Genomic DNA, 18,442 nt, shown 5'->3' on the forward strand with positions numbered 1-18,442 from the left:
CTTAATGCAATAACATTTTTTTCTAAAAAAAACACAATAATAATTTAATATTTGTATTTGTATCAAAAGTAAAAACTTAATTATTTTAGTTATATTTGTTTTATCATATTAGATTGTATTCAAATAATTTTTGTTTAATTATTTTTATGAGTTTCAATTGTGAAGTTACAATGAATAATAATTTGATGATATGTTGATATTTTAGTACTTGATTATTTGCTCAAATTTAATTATATTAAAATTATATAATAAATTTTTTTTAACCCCACGAGTGCGCAGGGGAAACGGGGCGGGGGAATTAATAGGCAACAGGGCGGAGGGTGGGGGAGGGTTGATGATTATGTCCCCATTCGCGTTGCCTTTGAATTTGAGTTGTTCTGCAAGCAAGCGATGATGATTATGTCCGAACCCGATTCGGCATTGATGTGCAGCAAATGGGCAGAACACCCAGGAAACTGACAAACTGGTTTCCTTTTTTGAATGACTGCTATGCATATATATACACACCCACATATGTATATGCTACAAATTTTGCTGTAATCTATCTCTAAGTGGATCCTTTTGTGCTGTAAGATGGTCTTCTACTCAGCATCATCGAGTGGAGCTGGTGAAGTCACGGATTCAACTTTCAATGATCTTGCTGACAAGTACAAGGACGTTGCGAATGAATGTTGATGAGATGGCTGTATGTCTCTCCCTATATATATATATATATATATATAGACTTTGCACAATATGCTTAACAATCGGATATTATATCCAACAGGATGCAGTTCCGCAATTTGGAATACAGACGCCGCCAATGTGCATACTTGTGAAGGATGGACAAGAAGTTGATCGGCTTGTGGAAAGAACTAGAAAGGAAGATTGAAAAACTCATTTCGATGGAATCAGTACCCTAGGGGCAGCTTAGTTGTATGACCTGAATAAAGGGCAACAACTAGAGGAGGATTTGATTTTGCAACCCCGTGATGCTGGCAATTCAATTCTTCTGTCGTCTTCAATATCTGTGATAATAAAATTAGCCATTATACAGATGCGCTTGTATTCAATCAAAGTGAATCTCAGCGAAATGACCTAAAGATTATTTAACGCCATCAAGCAATCGAAAGCCAAGTCTTCGCCTATGAAACACAGATGATAGATATCCCAGAAACCAAGTCAACACAAGTTTTCACACAACTGGATCAAGATATTTATGCCAACAAAATACGAGGTTGACAACCTCCACCAAATCCAATATACCATTATTCGGTTTCTATTCCACAGATTTGAACATTGAACATCAAAATTAACATCGATCACTAGAACACCAGCTCAATATGCTACACTTGGGGCCAGACACAACTCAAATATATTGCACGCGACCGAATTAAACTATACTCCTATTATGCACAGTGTTTCCTACCAGTCCAAGCAAAGTTACGATGTATTTACATCCAGGTGCATTTCCACTATAACTGGTTAGCTATATTCTTCAGTGCTTCATTTTGGACTAATCAGCAGTCCTCCCAAGTACCCTCCGCAGTTCAGATTTTTGTTCTGAGCTGAGCCTGGATGGGAATTTTATATCAAACTTAATCCTCAAATTTCCTTTCTTACCAGGTTCTTTTGATATGGGCATCCCTTCATTTGGGATCCTCAGCTCATGGCCAGGTTTGACAATATCTTTGACTGGGATGCTCAGCTCTCTCCCATCCAAGGCTGTCAAGCTGAGAGTCTTCCCAGTGAGAGCGTCCAGCAAGGAAATCCTCTGATTCATGACAAGATCATTGCCATCCCTCTTGAAAACAGCATGAGGTTTTTCATCAACTACAAATATCAGATCCCCAGGAGCACGACCAAGTTCGTAGTTCCCTTTCTCAGGGAATGTAATCTTTGTACCCTTCTTCCAACCTGGTTTAATATGTATTGACAACACCTCTTCCACGGTCACAGGCTTGCTGCAATGATAACTACAACATCAGGCCAAACTGAATAGTACAACAAATATTGGTGGTTTTTATTCTAATATAAGATATTAAGTATACCAGAGAGAGCCAAAATTCACAAAACCAATTTACAGACAGCTTTTCCAGTGCAGGCACATTTCAGACACAAACATACCTCTGACAAATACTTGTTTATGGACTCATAACATTTGACACATGAAGTCAGGGATGCTTCCCCATAGAGGCATGAAGCATCACTCTACAAGAGAAGGGGATATGGATCCCCAAGATTAAGTTTATAAAATAAAATAAAATAAAAGGTATGGCCCATATGTTAGAACACTGTCGGTGAAATGTGAATTATCTTGTGCCATATGGTTCTAAAAAACTTACATACACAGAACAAATAATCAAATGAAAATTACATGATGAAGCATTGGAAGTAGAGACCATTCTTACCATGATTACTACCAGCCTGTCACAATCACTAAAGGCATCCTTAATTCATTATCTTTGGACTTTATCATATTTATATATCCTTGTAGAATCATCATATTTACATATTCTAGAAAAAGCCTTTCAACCCATTGTGTTGTTAACATTCACTTGTTATCTATCAAGTCATTTTTATATGGAGATATACAGTACAACATCATCAATAGACTTCTATATTCAAGTGAATACAGAGTGCAGCTAAAGGATTAGCAATTTCCCATTAAGGAAGTGCACGGGCCATATTCAGCAAACCAGGTTTGGATTTAACGTCACTGGCAAAGGACATTATCACCTCCGGAACTACAGTTTGGTCTGTTGTTTGTAGGTAAATACCGTAGAAAGCAGCAAGTGAAAATCTTCCCAGGGATAAAAATAGAACAATGCATAAATATGCTTTTAGCTAACAAGTTACAGCCCTCGTGAGACCTCTCTTAACATATTGCAATATTACACTCCTCCAAGGCACAAATAAGAAAGATCCACTTTCCACTCATAATGTGGAAGATTCATATTACTAGATATCACCCATAAGACATCTTTTACAAACCCGTGCTGACTACCATGGAAACTGATTATCATTTTTTCTTCCTGCAGCATTTCACATGGTCATTGCACATTCCAAATACACTAACTTTAATCTCATCTCTCTCCACAAGTCATGCCTTCGTGCAGACGAGGGACTTTCAAGTCTTACCCTTACCATGATAATTAACCGACAAAGTCACCAGAGCTTGTTCCAACTGTAGACATTTGAGGACACAACCAATAACATTCGTCTGGAGGCATTACTGGCATTGCTAGCAAAAGCAAAATTTTTCAAAACTTTTACTTTCTTTCTGAATTACCACATTGTTCATTACCCAGCAAGGAAAAGTTTTTTTCTCTTTCCAAGTATCCTAGTGGAATCACAAGATTTCAGCACAACAAAAAGGATCAGGTCTACTTTGGGATGGGCGACTAGCCTCAACCATCACAGTTCAACCATGAGAGATATTTTGTCACCTCGACGAGGATTAAGTTGAAAACGAAGGGTCAAGATTTGTTGGCATCAAAATGCTAATTGGTTTTACATTTCTCTCCACGATTGTCGAGGCCCTCAGCCCATAGCCTGTCAAGCTAATATTAACAAGTTGGAATCCAGCTATATTTAGCAAATTCCAGAATTCAACTCCCATCCATCAATTTCAAATTCTTCAACACTCGATTTCATCAAAAAGCAATCTTTAGTAAAGAGAAAACTAAGCATGAAAAAGGAAAAAAGAAAAGTGCCAAAACTAACATCTAAAGTAACGTCTATTTCTCTGGAGAATTCATCCAATTCCAGCCATTTTCCAATAAATAAAACCAACAAAAAATGGTAAAATTTTAAAATTAAAATGTGGAATTAGAGAATCAGAGATTATTACGGACCCGTAGTCATCAAGGACGATCCTGGAAATCTGCATCTTCCTTTTAGATCCTTTATACAGCTCCTCCAAGCTACAGGGAAGCTTATTCTCCATCGGCGCAGCCTTCTTCAGCTCTCCATTGCCGCCGCTAACAGCATAATTCCCGTCGAATCCACCGAAAAACTCAGCAAAAATATCATCCGCATTCCGAGGGCTAAACTTAAATCCTCTCCCACTAGCAGCGCCACCAGCACTAATAGGTGAAGCAGTAGAAAACTGGCCGGACTTGAGGCCTTCCTCGCCGTACAAGTCATAGATCTGCCGCTTTTGGGGATCGCTTAAGACATCATACGCTTCTGAAATCGTCTTGAACTTGGCCTCCGCTTCTTTCTTGTTCTCGCTGTTCTTATCCGGATGCCACTTCATCGCGAGCCGCTTATACGACTTCTTCAGGTCCTCTTCGCTTGCATTTTTCGGTACTTTCAATAAATGGTAGTAATCAATGCCCATTGTTTTGTGTGCCTGTTTGTTTTCTTTTTTTGGGTAATGTTCTTGGAGAAATGATAGCTGGGTTTTAAAAAGCGAGGTCGCTGAACTTCGATGCTGCTGGGAGTCGGTTGGGAATGTAGTAGTAATAGGGTAAATTAAAAAATTTGGACTTGAGTAATCCGAGAAGAATGTGGAGAGATATAGGGGAGGGAATATCGATGATTGGTTGGATTGGATAAAGAATAGAGGACGAGGAGGAGAGCTCCGGCGAGTCGGCCGGTCGTCAACGCTGAAGGTACGCGAATGCGCAGACTAGCTAAACGGCGGATGATGCGCTAAGATACGCAGAGAGCGAGATATTTTTAATGGGAATTTGTGTGGGTGACGAGGTGGTGAGTGAAGGTGGCGCCGCGACGCGAGAGATAGTGGAACAAGATGTATGGGGGGACAAGACAAGTGACTGAGTGAGAGGGGATTCAGATCAATCAGTAAATTGTGTGTGTTACCAATACTGTTTACTTTACACTTCAAACCAACTAATCACGAATTGTATTTGTATTTGTAGCACATGAATTAGTATACAATTGTCAATACCATATTACTCTAAAACTAGTGGGAATACCCGTGCTATGCACGGTGCTGACATTATTGAAAAAAAAAATAAAATGGTGAACAAATAAAGGTGAACAAAATTTATCAATAAAATTAAAATATAATACCTATTTAACAATAGAATGTATATATCATTCAAGAACCGTCTTTTTCGGTTGTATGAGAATTTTTTGTATCATTGTATGAGAATTGTTAACAAAAAAATACAATAGTTAATATAGAATAGCATCAATAGAATTTAATACAATTGTGTTGTAATCAAATGAAAAATACGCACCAATTGAATTGTTATTAGCACCCATAGTTAATGAAGTAATCCCTATATAAAAATATTTTGGTACATGTAATAATTGGTAATCTATAAAATAAAATAAATTGCTAATCTATAAAATTGCTAAGTTGTCTATAAATAGCATCAATAGAATGTAATACAATTGTATTTTAATCGAACAATTGTAATACAATTGTATTGTATTGTATCTATAGTTGATTTAGCAAGATAGTGCAGCCAAAAAGTGTGTATGTAAGATGAGTATGACGATATAAGAAACTGTATATTTACCATAATCACGCAAAATCATTGGTGATGTGGATGCCTGGCGATCTTGAGGACATTAGATTTTTCATTTCTTTGATCTATAAATAAAATATATATTAAATTAAAAATCAATAGTTTATGTATTTATTTTATGTGTAAATAGTGATACATTGTATGAGAACTGTTAACCAAAAAAATACAATAATTAATATAGAAATAGCATCAATATAATTTAATAGAATTGCATTGTAATCAAATGAAAATAATTACAGAGAAGTGGTTACTTGAACTAAGGAATGCAGTTTTAAATGCTCAAAAGTGTCTTGACGATTGCACATATGTCAGGGGCTTGGTGAATTTTTTGCTCCTCTTGAATCATTTTCTTTTTTCTAATTGTAATATATTACTTGCAGGTGTTAAGTAGGACTTGGCTCTAACATTTCGTTTAAGTACTTTAAGCAATGAACTATTTATTCCATGAGTTGAATTGTGCTGTTGCTAGATAGATGAATCACGTAGTTGTAATTGTCATTGTTGATAAAGAAAAGAAAGGCTAGAATGCAATTTTGCCAAAAGGATTTCTGACGAAATTAAAAATTAATCCAATTTTAATAATGGGCGTATAGTGCCTTAGTTATTAGTAGTATTTGAATTGTTTTTCTCCAATTATAAACCATTTTTAATTATTTTTTTAAATTATCAAAAAAATCATTTTTTATTTCATGCACGATCATTTTTGGAATAAAATTATGAAAATAACTATCGTAACACCTATTTTATGTGATAAATGTGCAAATAAAAAATAATTAAAAAAATTTCAGTAATACAAACAAATAAATTTTTATAATATACAATTTATGTTAGAAATAGTAGAACCCTCAATCATGAACCAATACCATCCGCAATTATATAAGCAAGCAATACCTTTTTATCTTTGTTTTACGGTGTAACAATAAGCAAACAACCGTTCATAAGATTTTGTAAAAAATTTTCAGAAATAATGGATGATCAGAAAATCAATGCAATATCATTCATGACAAAAAACAAAGCAAAAACAAAACATACTTAAAAGGCAGAGGGGACTGACCTGGAAAATTAAGCCGGCCGCAAGAAGGTTGATTTCTGCTGGAGTCTCTGCACATAATATCTTCCACTACTGCTCACAAAAGAAACAAAATCAATACATTTACAAAATCAATAGAGAACCCAAAACAAATAAGAAACTGAGAGAGAGGGTGAGGGAATTAACTCGATAAGTTAATTAAGTCGATCAGTAAAAGAAGGATTTGTAGGAGTAATTGTAGGATGAGTTAAGATAGTGGAATAGTGGGAGTGAGATAGTGGGAATATTGATTGGTGATAATGTGATAGTGGGATAGTGAGAATATTGATCGGTGATAAGGTGGGTTATAACCCACTACTTTTTTATGTATTAAAATAAATACAAAAATATGAGTTAAGATAGTGGGATAGTGGGAGTGAGATAGTGGGAATATTGATTGGTGATAAGGTGGGTTATAACCCACTACTTTTTTATGTATTAAAATAAATACAAAAATTTAGAAAAAAGTATGACAAGTTTAGAAGACATTGAGAGGGTTTCTGCTAAAAATCCCTTCCTGAATACATATAGATATAGATAACTTCATTTTACGATCAATCGAAAAAAAAATCTTCAAATAATTTCCGATCAAAACACTCTAGAATGAGAGATTTAATTATGCAAGACAATTAGCATACCATAAAACTATATTTGAGCATAAATTAGTCTGTTTACTTTCACATAAAAAAAATAAATACTCCCTCCGTCCCACTTTGATAGTCCTGTTTCTTTTTTCACACAGTTTAAGAAAAAATAGTTAATTTTGTTGGAAAAATAAATTTAGATTGCTATTTTCCTAAAATACCCTCACATTAAATAGAGTACAACTTTATGGGAACTTTAATTGATGGTAAAAAAAGAATCAACTCTCATTAAATGGGGTAGGTTTATAGTAACAACAACTTACATTGAATAAGGGCATTTTAGGAAAATTAAAATACGACTACATTTTTCAATTGGAAAGTGGACTACAATTTGGGACAGACGAAAAAAGGAAAACAAGACTATCAAAGTGGGACGGAGGGAGTATTTTGTCTACTTTTAGTTATACACATTAATTAGATTACATACATTATTTGATATAAGCTTACTTAGAAATGAAATGAGTGTATGTAAAAGTTATTGTACATAACTGAAATAATTACATGAAATTCTATATTAACTCAAAATTCATTACAATTGATACACACATATCCTCTGGTTACATTTATTATTAGATTATGAAATTAGTATTTTTTTTTTCGGACTCTCAAATTGTAGCAGTTTCGAACATTTAAAATCTTGACTACTGCTATTATTTGGATGAAAATTGAATTGAATAATTTACTAAAAGAAGTATAGAATTGGTCTTTTCTTTTCTCATAAAGATACAAAAACGACAAATCAAGGTTAATTGCGATTATGTGATGAGTAGATAAACATGTCTTCTGATTGGCGCATTTGATTTGTCCGACCTTTGGATGGTGTTTAGGCCCTCCATCCATGATGACGTCAGACACGTGGGGTTTGGGAGTGGGCGTGGGTGAGTGGGGGTGTGGCTGACGGGGCTGTGAGGGACGGGAAATGTGGGGAAGGGGTGGGGGTTGAAGAAAATGATAAAGAAAGGCGAGTGAGCGGTAAGGCAAAGGAATGGACTGTGGAGAACGTGCAGGCGCGTAGAAGGAGGCGTGGGGGTGGGCCGACAGAGTATCTTCAATTTCAAGCGTGTGCGGTCGTTACGGAATCTGTTTTGGCGTCGCTGGTTGGCAACTTGGCGACTGGACGCCTGGCCCTCTTACGACGTCGTCTCTTTGTAAACCAGATCATGGATCTTCTGCTGTCCTTGTTTGGATTGTGGTTCTGCACGGGGAAAATTTTTATGTTTTTTGTGAACACATTTCTCAATCATCTTTTTATTTTATATATACATCAAATTGTACGGTACATTTTTTTTTTTTACAAAAATTCTTAAAAATAGTAATCCAACCACAAGAAGTGCATTAAAATCACTCAAATATAGGGCGTAAAATCCAACACTCTAGAGTTGAATTTTGTTTGTTTGTTTGTTTTAACGGGTTCAAAATAGTACTCAAAGTTTATTTTTATTTAATTATTGAGTTGAACTCAGATGATATTTCACTAAATAAAGTTTGACAATTTTAAATATAAAATTGAAATATGATAGTACTAATTGAGTTAAGTTTGAGATGAATTTGGAATCTTATCTTAGTTGACGAGCAAATATTTGAAATGAGTACAAATCAAATATTGAGCTATTTGATGGTTTAAACCTTGTTTTCTATCAATTGTTACAATATATGATTTATCTGAAAAATCCATATGGATACGTGGATAAAATGACGATGAAAAAAAAAATTTCTTGGCTTTAGACCCTACTATTGATTTTTTTGATATATTTTTTTAAAAATTTCCATTATTGCGAGGTAGCATGAGGAGGCCCATGGGCAGTGTTGGAAAAAGCTCCACCTGCATGATTCGGTTCAAACCAGTGGGCCAATTGATTCATGATTATTATTATAGTACTAGGCCCACATGAAACCCAGCAGTGTCAATCTAGTTCAAGTTGGAACCCAAGGGATCAAAAGGCAGATAGGAAGTAAGCTCACTGGACAGACACAAGAATATGTAAATATGAATTGTTGGAAAGTTGATGGTCTAGAAGATGTGTCTGTGACTTATTGCTACGCACCTTTTCTCCTTACCCCAAAACAAAAACAAAAAAAAAAAAAAAAAAAACCCACCACACTAAAGAATTTCACACGTATGCAAATATGTAGCTCTTTGTTTTAATTGTCAACAATCTACACATTCTACTTTGTAGTAAGAATGGATTTTTTTAAAATTAATTTTGGACCAATTTTTATTCATTCTTTTCAACACATAAGAGTTGTACTTTTTTTTTCTTTTTTTTTAATAATAAACAAAAATTAACATTATAACAGAAGATCACACTGAAACATGATAATCAAAACTCTGAGCTTTGAAGAGGAAATTGGAATAAATAATCTCTTACTTTTTTTTTTTTTTTTTTTGCTTTGGGTGTGTGTTAACCAATTGCTAGTGTGGGCCTGTGGTCATGCAGTCCACTTATCGTCTAATCTGCCTTTCATTTCAATGGCCCACATTCCTCTCTTCATCAATGGTGTGCATGTCAGTTGGAAGAAGCCCAACTCTTTTGCCAACTGTTGGCAATTTGTCTGCCGACCAAGAAAAGGTCGGGTTCGGGTTCACAGTTTAATCGAAGTTTTGGTTCGCGCCAGAAAGGCTCCAATGATTCTTGCCGCCGCACCCGGTCCGCCACCTTCTGTCACCGGCGCCATCATCCCAACCATCCTTTCGGTCAGCTCCCCTGCCCATCTCCTCCACCTGTTAACCCAATGCACCACCGTTTCTCAGCTCAAACAAATCCATGCTCACGCCCTCCGCACCACTCCCCCACAATCCGACCCAGACATATCCCGCCTCTTTAAAAAAATTCTCCAATTCTCGTCTTTGCATGACCTCAGATACACTATAAACGTGTTTAAACGGCTCCCAGATCGTGACTCGTTCACTTGGAACACTCTTATAAGAGCCCATGCTCATAGTGCAGACCACAAAGAACAAGCAATTATGCTATTTTATCAAATGTTAAACGAGGAAAATGTTTTACCTGACAAGTATACTTTCCCATTTGTGCTAAAAGCTTGTGCGTATTTATTTGCTCTATTCGAAGGCACGCAAGTTCACGGACAGGTTTTGAAACGGGGGTTTGGTTCAGATGTATATATTAACAACAGCTTAATTCATTTTTATGCTTCTTGTGGATGTTTGGAGTATGCGAGGAAAGTGTTCGAGGAAATGCCGGATAGAAGTGTCGTGTCGTGGAATGCTATGATGAATGCTGTAGTTGAGGTGGGGGAATTGCAGGGTGCGTTGAGAATGTTTTCTGAAATGCAGATGCTGTTTGAACCTGATGGATATACGGTACAGAGTGTAATTGCTGCTTGTGCTGGTTTAGGGGCGTTGTCTTTGGGCATTTGGGCTCATGTTTATGTTTTGCGGAAGTGTAAATTTGATGTAAATCTTGAAATTTTAGTAAATAATTCGTTGGTGGATATGTACGGTAAATGTGGATCAGTAAATTTGGCTGTGCAGGTTTTCGAGGGAATGAGGAATCGTGATGTAAATTCATGGAATTCAATTATTCTCGGATTTGCCATGCACGGGAAGTTTGAGGCTGCTATAGAATACTTTGAAAGAATGGTTAATGAGGGTGGATTTGTTCCTAGTTCGATAACATTTCTTGGTGTTTTAAGCGCATGTAATCATAGAGGTTTGGTTGACGAGGGTCGCAAATACTTTCATAAGATGGTTAAGGAGTTTGACATTATCCCTGTTTTGGAACACTATGGTTGTCTTATTGATCTTCTATCTCACGCTGGCCTCATTAACGAAGCACTTGATACTGTATTCAGCATGCCAATGAAACCCGATTCGGTGATTTGGAGGAGTCTTCTTGATGCTTGTTGCAAGAAAGATGCAGGACTAGAGCTTAGTGAAGAAATGGCCAGGCATATGATTGAATGTGAAGGCAGCGATTGCAGTGGTGCGTATGTCTTATTGTCAAGGTTGTATGCCTTAGCTAATCGCTGGAACGAGGTTGGCTTGGTCAGGAAACTGATGGCAGAAAAGGGTGTTAACAAAGAGCCTGGCTGTAGTATGGTCGAAATTGATGGCATTGCTCACGAATTTTTTGCTGGGGATACATCTCATCCTCAAACTACGGAGATTTACCAGCATTTAGATGTGATTGAAGAAAAGTTGACTTCTATGGGTTATAGTCCTGATATTTCACAGGCAGCTATGGTAGATGAAGGTGGTGATGGAAAAGGGCGGTCTCTTCGGTTGCACAGCGAGAGACTAGCGGTTGCATTCGGACTTCTGAACCAAAAACCAGGAGTGCCTATTCGCATATTTAAAAATCTCCGTTTCTGCAGTGACTGCCACAATGTGATCAAGCTAATATCCAAAATTTTCAATGTAGAAGTAATTGTTAGAGATCGTTTAAGGTTCCATCATTTTCTTGATGGGTCGTGTTCTTGCATGGATTATTGGTAATTTGGCTTTGTAATGCGCACTCACATTCTAAACCACACTGAATTCTCAAGGCCATTAGCATAGCATTCCGCCGGTGAAGAGGTTAACCATTTATTGCTCTGTTCGTACTCTCCCTGGTGCTGCTACCGCTTTAGGACCCGCGCGTGTTGCTGGAACTGGCAATGTATTGATGTCATGGCGCTGTAGTAATCTCCTCTGATAGTCAAGATTAGGTAGCATTTCGAACAAACAAAAAGTTGTGGCAGGCATAATCGATGTCATTATTGTTTGTTTCATTGAACCCTATCTACTCCTACGAGGAGGATCAATCACTCCACGGGACCTTTCAGCTGGGAATATGAAACGAGTAACAGGGGTCAAGGAAATGTTTCTCTAAGGTATATACGTATGAAGAGTGAAGACAAGACATGACCCGTTATTTAATTTTATCCTCGTGGATGTTCCGTGAGTATATGGCAATGTTAGGTGAATGCTTTTATCAAATTGACATTGAAGTTTACTAGCTCGTTTGGCATTTTGTTCTCTGCATTCTTCCACTAAGTTCATCAACGAAACAAACAAATATTGGAGATTACCAAAGATCAAATTTCAGTTTTAACCTCAAAGACGTTTACAGCAAAATATTTGTAGAATGAATAGGATACAAATACAATAATAAGAATAAAAACTCCAGCAGAACAAAAACCTCTACAGCTTTTTTTTAAAAATCCCAAAAAAAAAATTACTACAAAATTAATTCCCTTTTGACAAAAAAAAAACTACAAAATTAATTCCCTCCATTCCTCCAAAATAACAGAAAGGACAGCCTAGCAGGCACAATTTATGACGTGTAACATATTTACAGACGCTTTAAGAATTCAAAAATATATCCTCTCCAGGGCTCCCAAACATTGGGCGAACTTACAGCAATAGCAGGCATAAACGTGTGGAGTGGCATTTCTGTTTACGCCAGTATTGTATTTCTCTCTAATTTGTTCTACAATGACAGGACTGGTTTTGGGAAACTTCTAGCCACTGCTGCACGAATATATGAGGAGAAGAAGTCAGTAAATACCTTGATTATGTATACATTAACAGATAATTAATATGTAGATGCATGATCTAAAACCAAGTTTTGAAAGGAATGCAGCTGGCCCAATGATCTGATCATGGAGGATGAACAAATTTAACAGGATCAGCACATCTGAACTACCACTCACAACTTGGAAGCATCAAAATTATCTAATTTACTTAGCCACACTTGGAACTTCAGATCACATTATGCAAGATCATAACATCTAAAACCAAGAATTCGATTCAATTGAGTGTCAGAAATTTTTGATATAAGCAATCAGCGACGGAAAAGAAGCACATTGGATGCAGAAAGATTAACAAATTATTGTTATAAAGTTTAAACAAAGTTCTCGCCTTTGGATGAGGATTGGGCTACAATGACGCGCATAGTTGCATTATTTGGAGGAAGCTGCAAACGAAGAGGATAAAGCTTCCCATTCAACGGACTCCTTGTACACACCACAATATCCTCAAGCCCGGTCTCTTCTTCCAATCTTTTTGTCAACTCCTCCACGCCATTGCTTTTGAACGAGATACAAAGCTCCTCCACTCCCTCGTCAACTTCTCCATATCCATCAGCAACACTATAATATATCAACCTGCCTTCACCTCCCTTACGTGGCGAACTTCCCAAAGAATCACCAGACTGCACAAAATTCACAGAATACTACTGTTAAATTTCATACTAAAATTCTCTCATCTTATAATAATTACTTATTTTATCATTGGTCAGGGGATTGCCAGGACTAGGACTCCGTTCGCCTGTACGACTGAGCAGGCATTTGACTACAGAGCTACTAGTCCGACGGCCCCAAAATCAATAGTATGAAATTTCTCCTTCATCTTTGCTAGAATTACCAAAGAATCCCATTGATAAAGTCACAAAGATTGATTAATTAGCGTGAAATAAAGCAAGCTATTGAGGAAATGAAAAGATTAAAGTACCTCTTGTCTAGAAAAGCTTGCAGATTTGGAGGAATGTGTGGAGGGAGAAGACGATTCGGAATCCACATGAGTTACCAAAGGCGGAGGAGGTCTAGGAGCGGGAGACTTAACCACAATATCGACGACATGAACATCCCACAAAATCCAATCTTGAGTAGAAGTACGATGAGGAATATCATGAGTAACCGAATTTCTCCAAGGGGGCAGCCCACCATTAGCTCTCAAGAACTGCCCATACCTCGTTTTCAGCTTCACTTGATTCCCATCCTTAATGGGTTCCCACTCAACCGAGGAATCAAGCCGCTTGGGGTGCGTTTGAACCACCTTACGCCCCGTCCATCCCAACAAAAAGGGCTGGTTAGAGGCGGTTAAGTACGCGTTGTAACAGCTCTTTAAACGGATAATATTCTCTGCGTTATCGACAAACTCAACCGTCCACCTCGCCGCCTTGGATGAGCCGTTACGGTCTTGAGTAACTGATTCTTCGTCTTCTTCAGCTGTCAAGTACTTGTTGTGCGCGCTCTTCAGCCGCACTGCCTTGGCGTTGTGAAAGAGTTCCATCGCTGTAATCTTCAGCAGAGGACTCTGCTTTTCGTCACCAAAAAGCAAAATAAGTTACGAACTAAAAAATGGTCTCGAAAAATCAAATTAATTTCTGGTTTTGTGGAGGGTTTTTTTTTGCTGAAACGTTTAATGGGATCGAAACTTGAGAGAGAATGACGAAGAAATGAATGCTTGGAATTTTGGTCTCTGGCCTGGAGAATGGCCGATGAAGGTTTGCTTTTATAGTTGGCTAAATACAAGCGGGTGGGAAATGAATAATATATTTTTAATCGGGAAGGAGGGATAACTACGAGCATGTACGTTGTTCAAAGTAAGTAGTACTTGGTCTGATTTGGGGTTTGTGGGTTTACTGGAAATTTCCGCAAGCAAAGTCGGCGCCAGCTAGCTCTAATAATAGCAATGGTTAATCTGACGCGTTCATCTTTCTTCCTTCTCGTGGCTTAGACCGAGTTTGACAAAATCCTGGACTCCATTCTATTTTGGCACCTGGCCTATATAGAAAGGTAAAATACTACCCGTGTTTGTTTTGTGCTGCTGAGTTTAGCTCTAATAGTCTCGTTTTCTTATGGACTAATTCGTTTGGATTGCTGAAATTTATATATATAAAAAAATATTATAATGATGTGATATATATAAAATAAAATATATTTAAAAAAAAAAAATGACAATCTTTAAAATGATCTCTTTCTTTCTCGTGCCTGAACATCAGTAGTGAGATTTTAGGTTTCATAACAAAAGAAACTAACTAGCATGAGCATGAGCATGTTTATTGTTAAAGAACCAATCTTGATCACACACCAAAGAAAGAAGTCTTGGGTTCAGAAGCAACGTGGAATATGGTGCGGTTGCATGATTTACATGTGTGGTTGCGTAATGTTCTTATTTACTTCCCCAGGACGACAATTATTAAATACAGATTAAAAAGAAAGAAGGATTACCGTATATAAATCATGCTTTCAAACTATAATTGCCATTTGGCAGGTCAGATTGAAGTTGCGGGAAATTAGGGTGTTAGATCAGGTGATATTCGCAACGGATCTTCTGTCTCACACTCTGTGCCACTCTCTGTGCCACTTTTTATTATATTGCTATTTCTCCTGCATAAACATCATGTTTTAGTTCTTTTTTGTCTTCTTAAGATCCAATAACTATTAATTGAGTAATACATAAAATTTAACAAACTCAAAAAATCAAAATGCATAAAAAATGAGATTTTTTTATGAATTTTCTGCTATATTTTTTAATTTTCTATTATATATTGCTTTTTTGAAACTGTTGTATTTATTTTTTACTCAATTAATAGTTATTGGATTTTAAGGAGACAAAAAAGAACTAAAACATGATATTTATGCAGGAGAAATAGCAATATAATAAAAAGTGGCACAGAGTGTGAGACAGAAGATCCGTTGCGGGTGATATTCGGTTTCGCTGACTAGGAAAGAATATAATCTTACGGCCTTTACAAGTCAAGCGGTGCATTCCAGCAGAAGGTTCTCTGCATATTCGTTCCCTAGTCTACTTACTATCGAATGAATCTGGTAATCATATGCGGAATTTCCCCAGTATGCAATCTTTAAACGCAAACGCGCCTTTTCCTTTTCAGATTCAACTTTGGAGTAAACCGCTTATCATCATCATTTCCTTGACGCAAAAAAAAAAAAAAAGGGAAAGGAAAGACGAGACAGGTTTAAGTGAATCTCTTTTCTTTTCTTTTCTTTTTTGTGTTTGGGGGTATCCATTCCGCTAGTTCTCATGACAAACAGTAGTATCGACTTACCTATATACTTTTTTGTTGTCAATTTAATTATCCTTTTTATGCACAAAAGACGGTGATATGTTCACCTCAAGAAGACCAGAGAAATTCCAATTCATTCTGTACCCCCCTCTCTAAATTTCGTCGTAAGAATATCATAAAATTTATGCATTCATTAAAAGCTGAATAAAACCTCAATGCCTAATAAGTTTATTTGTTTGTTTCAATAAAAAAAAAATACTATTAGTTGTTTTTTTTTTTATCTCTACCCATTTTCCTAATTGCTCCACGTACTCACGGACGACATGCGCTCCTAACTTTTTTGTGACCCGCTCATATTGGCCTCAGGCCTTGTACTCAACTCCACTGCTCCACCCACCTCTTTAAAGGGCGGAAAAAAATCTAATGAGTGTCTAGGAGGCAACTGGCCACCGTCAACGCACTATAACCATATTGACCCTTAAGGCAACTGAATTGACCCTCAATGCAAATCACCATATTAACACCTAATCAAGCTGTAAACTTCTCATTTTAAGATGATAACATTTTTTTAATCTCAACTCTTAAAAGATTCTTTGGGAAGAAAAATAATGGTAATTTTGGGAAGTTGGAAACGTACGTACCTTTCTTGGAGTTGTAGATGCTCTTGGAGAGTTAAAACTAGAACGTATTGACATGGGGGACCCGAGCTCCAAGCCGGAGAGTTCATCAGAGACAGATGAAAAACTCGAAACAATCGACAAGTAATCATTAAGATGCTCATCTTCCGGGACATCTACAGCCTCCACCTCCCACAGAATCCAATTATAAGTTGAACCCGTCTGAGGTTTATCGTGAGTCATCGAGTTTCTCCATGGCGGAGTGCCTCCATTAGCCCGCAAATATGTACCTCCATAGGCCCTTAACTTCACCTGAAATCCATCTCTAACCGGCTCCCATTCAATTCTCAAGTCCTTCATGTTTTCCGGCACGGTTTGTTGGACTCTGTTACCGGTCATCCCCAGAAGAAAAGGGTCGTTCGAGGCGGTCAAATATTTCCCGTGGCAACTTTTGAGGCGAATAATATCACTAGTACCGCGGTCGACGACCTCCACTAGCCAACGGGCTTTTTTCGAGCCACCGTTCCGGCTCTGTCTTGTGCTTTCTTGATCATCGTCCGCCACTAAATATTTGTCCAGATGACTTCTGAGTCTAACAGCTTTCGTGTTATGAAAGAACTCCATGACCATGAGAAAATTTTCCAAAGAATCAGAAGCTTAGAGCGTGTTGCTATACAGTGATGGTGAGAAGTTGAATATGGTTTTAATTAACCAAGTATTAGATTGGTGGAAAAGAGGGCTTTGTCGGATGGTATTTGTACCCTTGCCAAAGTATTGATGATGAAGAAATAGGCTAAGAAAATAATTTAGTGTATATATATAGATAGTAGTATGGTACTCTATTTTATAGTCATATATTTTTGTAGTAGCTTAATACGTAAGGTTGGGAAAAGGTGTGAATGAATTATTGGAGGTGTGATTAGTGAAAGAATTTCCTTGGCTTTACCAGGAAAAAAAAGAAGAAAAATCCATGGTGGAAGAAGGACCAAGAAGATTTAGGAGTTGACAAGGAAATTTCGAGGTGGCATCATCGTCTAATCTCAAAGATCACGCCCTAAAAAGCGTGCGAGGTCTTAAAAGTCTTGTTTTGATACGAGATGTATCCTGCGAGTAAATTCATTTATGGCTGCAGGTGGATTTTTTTTTTAATTTTTTGGGTGTGGGTGACATGTATATATAATAGTAGTATTTTTTAAAATTTTTTATGATAAATCATAATCAAATAATATCATTGAAGAATAATTTTTTGAAGGAGAAATATAGATGAATTTAACTCCGATCATTATTAGGAGACATGTTATCAAGTTAGTGTTATATTTGAAAAAAGGGACTTTTTTCCATCTTTGTAGGTAAAAGCACTACTAGTTGCTCCTTATTGATTGAAAATTTTAACGGAAAATACAACTTTATTACGGACTGTAGTAAAAAGAAAGTGAAAGGCATCCATTTTGAAAATAATAAAATATATAAGACTTTGTTTGTTGGTAAGCACAGCTCATCAGCTGTATCTTTCACAATATATGCTCCAAACCCCAATAATTAGATAGCAAAATAAATTCATATTAGTTACCATTCTCCTCCTTTAGCTAAACTCACATGGATTGGCCATTTACGTGATAGATTTGTGGTTGCCACTAGCTTGATTACTCAATTTCTAAACTAAAGAAAATGTTGTAAAAGTCGGTTGATCTCCTTACATGATCTCAATTACGTTATTAATTATATTATTAAATTATAACTAAAATTTTATATTATGTATATACATGTATTGTATATATTCATAAATTTAAATATATATATTTTTTTTTTATATGCGGGGAAGGGACGGGAAATGGGGTTTCAAGCCGGGGGAAATTTTCTCCCCATACCCCCG

The 18,442-nt window shown here is 36.8% G+C and overlaps 3 protein-coding genes across 4 annotated transcripts; 1 reads left to right on the forward strand and 2 right to left on the reverse strand.

Annotated features, from left to right (window-relative positions):
* Positions 1-1,123: 1,123 nt before the first annotated feature.
* On the reverse strand, positions 1,124-4,784 carry LOC113753614 (dnaJ homolog subfamily B member 1-like). The gene is made up of 2 exons (XM_027297810.1): positions 3,837-4,784; positions 1,124-1,943 (listed from the first exon to the last, which is right to left on the reverse strand). Exons 1-2 carry the CDS (start codon positions 4,322-4,324, stop codon positions 1,496-1,498), a joined length of 936 nt encoding a protein of 311 aa, XP_027153611.1. The 5' UTR covers positions 4,325-4,784; the 3' UTR covers positions 1,124-1,495.
* Positions 4,785-9,809: 5,025 nt separating this feature from the next.
* On the forward strand, positions 9,810-12,003 carry LOC113753965 (pentatricopeptide repeat-containing protein At1g59720, chloroplastic/mitochondrial). The gene has a single exon (XM_027298244.1). It carries the CDS (start codon positions 9,826-9,828, stop codon positions 11,653-11,655), a length of 1,830 nt encoding a protein of 609 aa, XP_027154045.1. The 5' UTR covers positions 9,810-9,825; the 3' UTR covers positions 11,656-12,003.
* Positions 12,004-12,409: 406 nt separating this feature from the next.
* On the reverse strand, positions 12,410-17,335 carry LOC113754099. 2 transcript variants are annotated; one of them, XM_027298432.1, is made up of 4 exons: positions 16,594-17,335; positions 13,654-14,238; positions 13,063-13,354; positions 12,410-12,669 (listed from the first exon to the last, which is right to left on the reverse strand). In XM_027298432.1, exons 1-4 carry the CDS (start codon positions 17,197-17,199, stop codon positions 12,632-12,634), a joined length of 1,521 nt encoding a protein of 506 aa, XP_027154233.1. In that variant the 5' UTR covers positions 17,200-17,335; the 3' UTR covers positions 12,410-12,631. The 2 variants fall into 2 exon arrangements, with proteins under 2 accessions (XP_027154233.1, XP_027154232.1); XM_027298431.1 differs by having other exon boundaries at positions 12,410-12,672.
* Between the last annotated feature and the right edge of the window lie 1,107 nt (positions 17,336-18,442).

Source organism: Coffea eugenioides, chromosome 11, assembly GCF_003713205.1.
Source record: "Coffea eugenioides isolate CCC68of chromosome 11, Ceug_1.0, whole genome shotgun sequence".
Classification (NCBI taxonomy): domain Eukaryota; kingdom Viridiplantae; phylum Streptophyta; class Magnoliopsida; order Gentianales; family Rubiaceae; genus Coffea; species Coffea eugenioides.

Coding starts and splice junctions, on each gene's coding strand:
- LOC113753614 (XM_027297810.1), bottom strand. CDS start 4,324: ATGGGCATTGATTACTACCATTTATTGAAAGTACCGAAAAATGCAAGC. Junction 1,944..3,836: donor ATCGTCCTTGATGACTACGG/GTCCGTAATAAT, acceptor TTATCATTGCAG/CAAGCCTGTGACCGTGGAAG.
- LOC113753965 (XM_027298244.1), top strand. CDS start 9,826: ATGATTCTTGCCGCCGCACCCGGTCCGCCACCTTCTGTCACCGGCGCC.
- LOC113754099 (XM_027298431.1), bottom strand. CDS start 17,199: ATGGTCATGGAGTTCTTTCATAACACGAAAGCTGTTAGACTCAGAAGT. Junction 14,239..16,593: donor CATCTACAACTCCAAGAAAG/GTACGTACGTTT, acceptor GACGAAAAGCAG/AGTCCTCTGCTGAAGATTAC. Junction 12,673..13,062: donor AGCCCAATCCTCATCCAAAG/GCGAGAACTTTG, acceptor ATATTCGTGCAG/CAGTGGCTAGAAGTTTCCCA.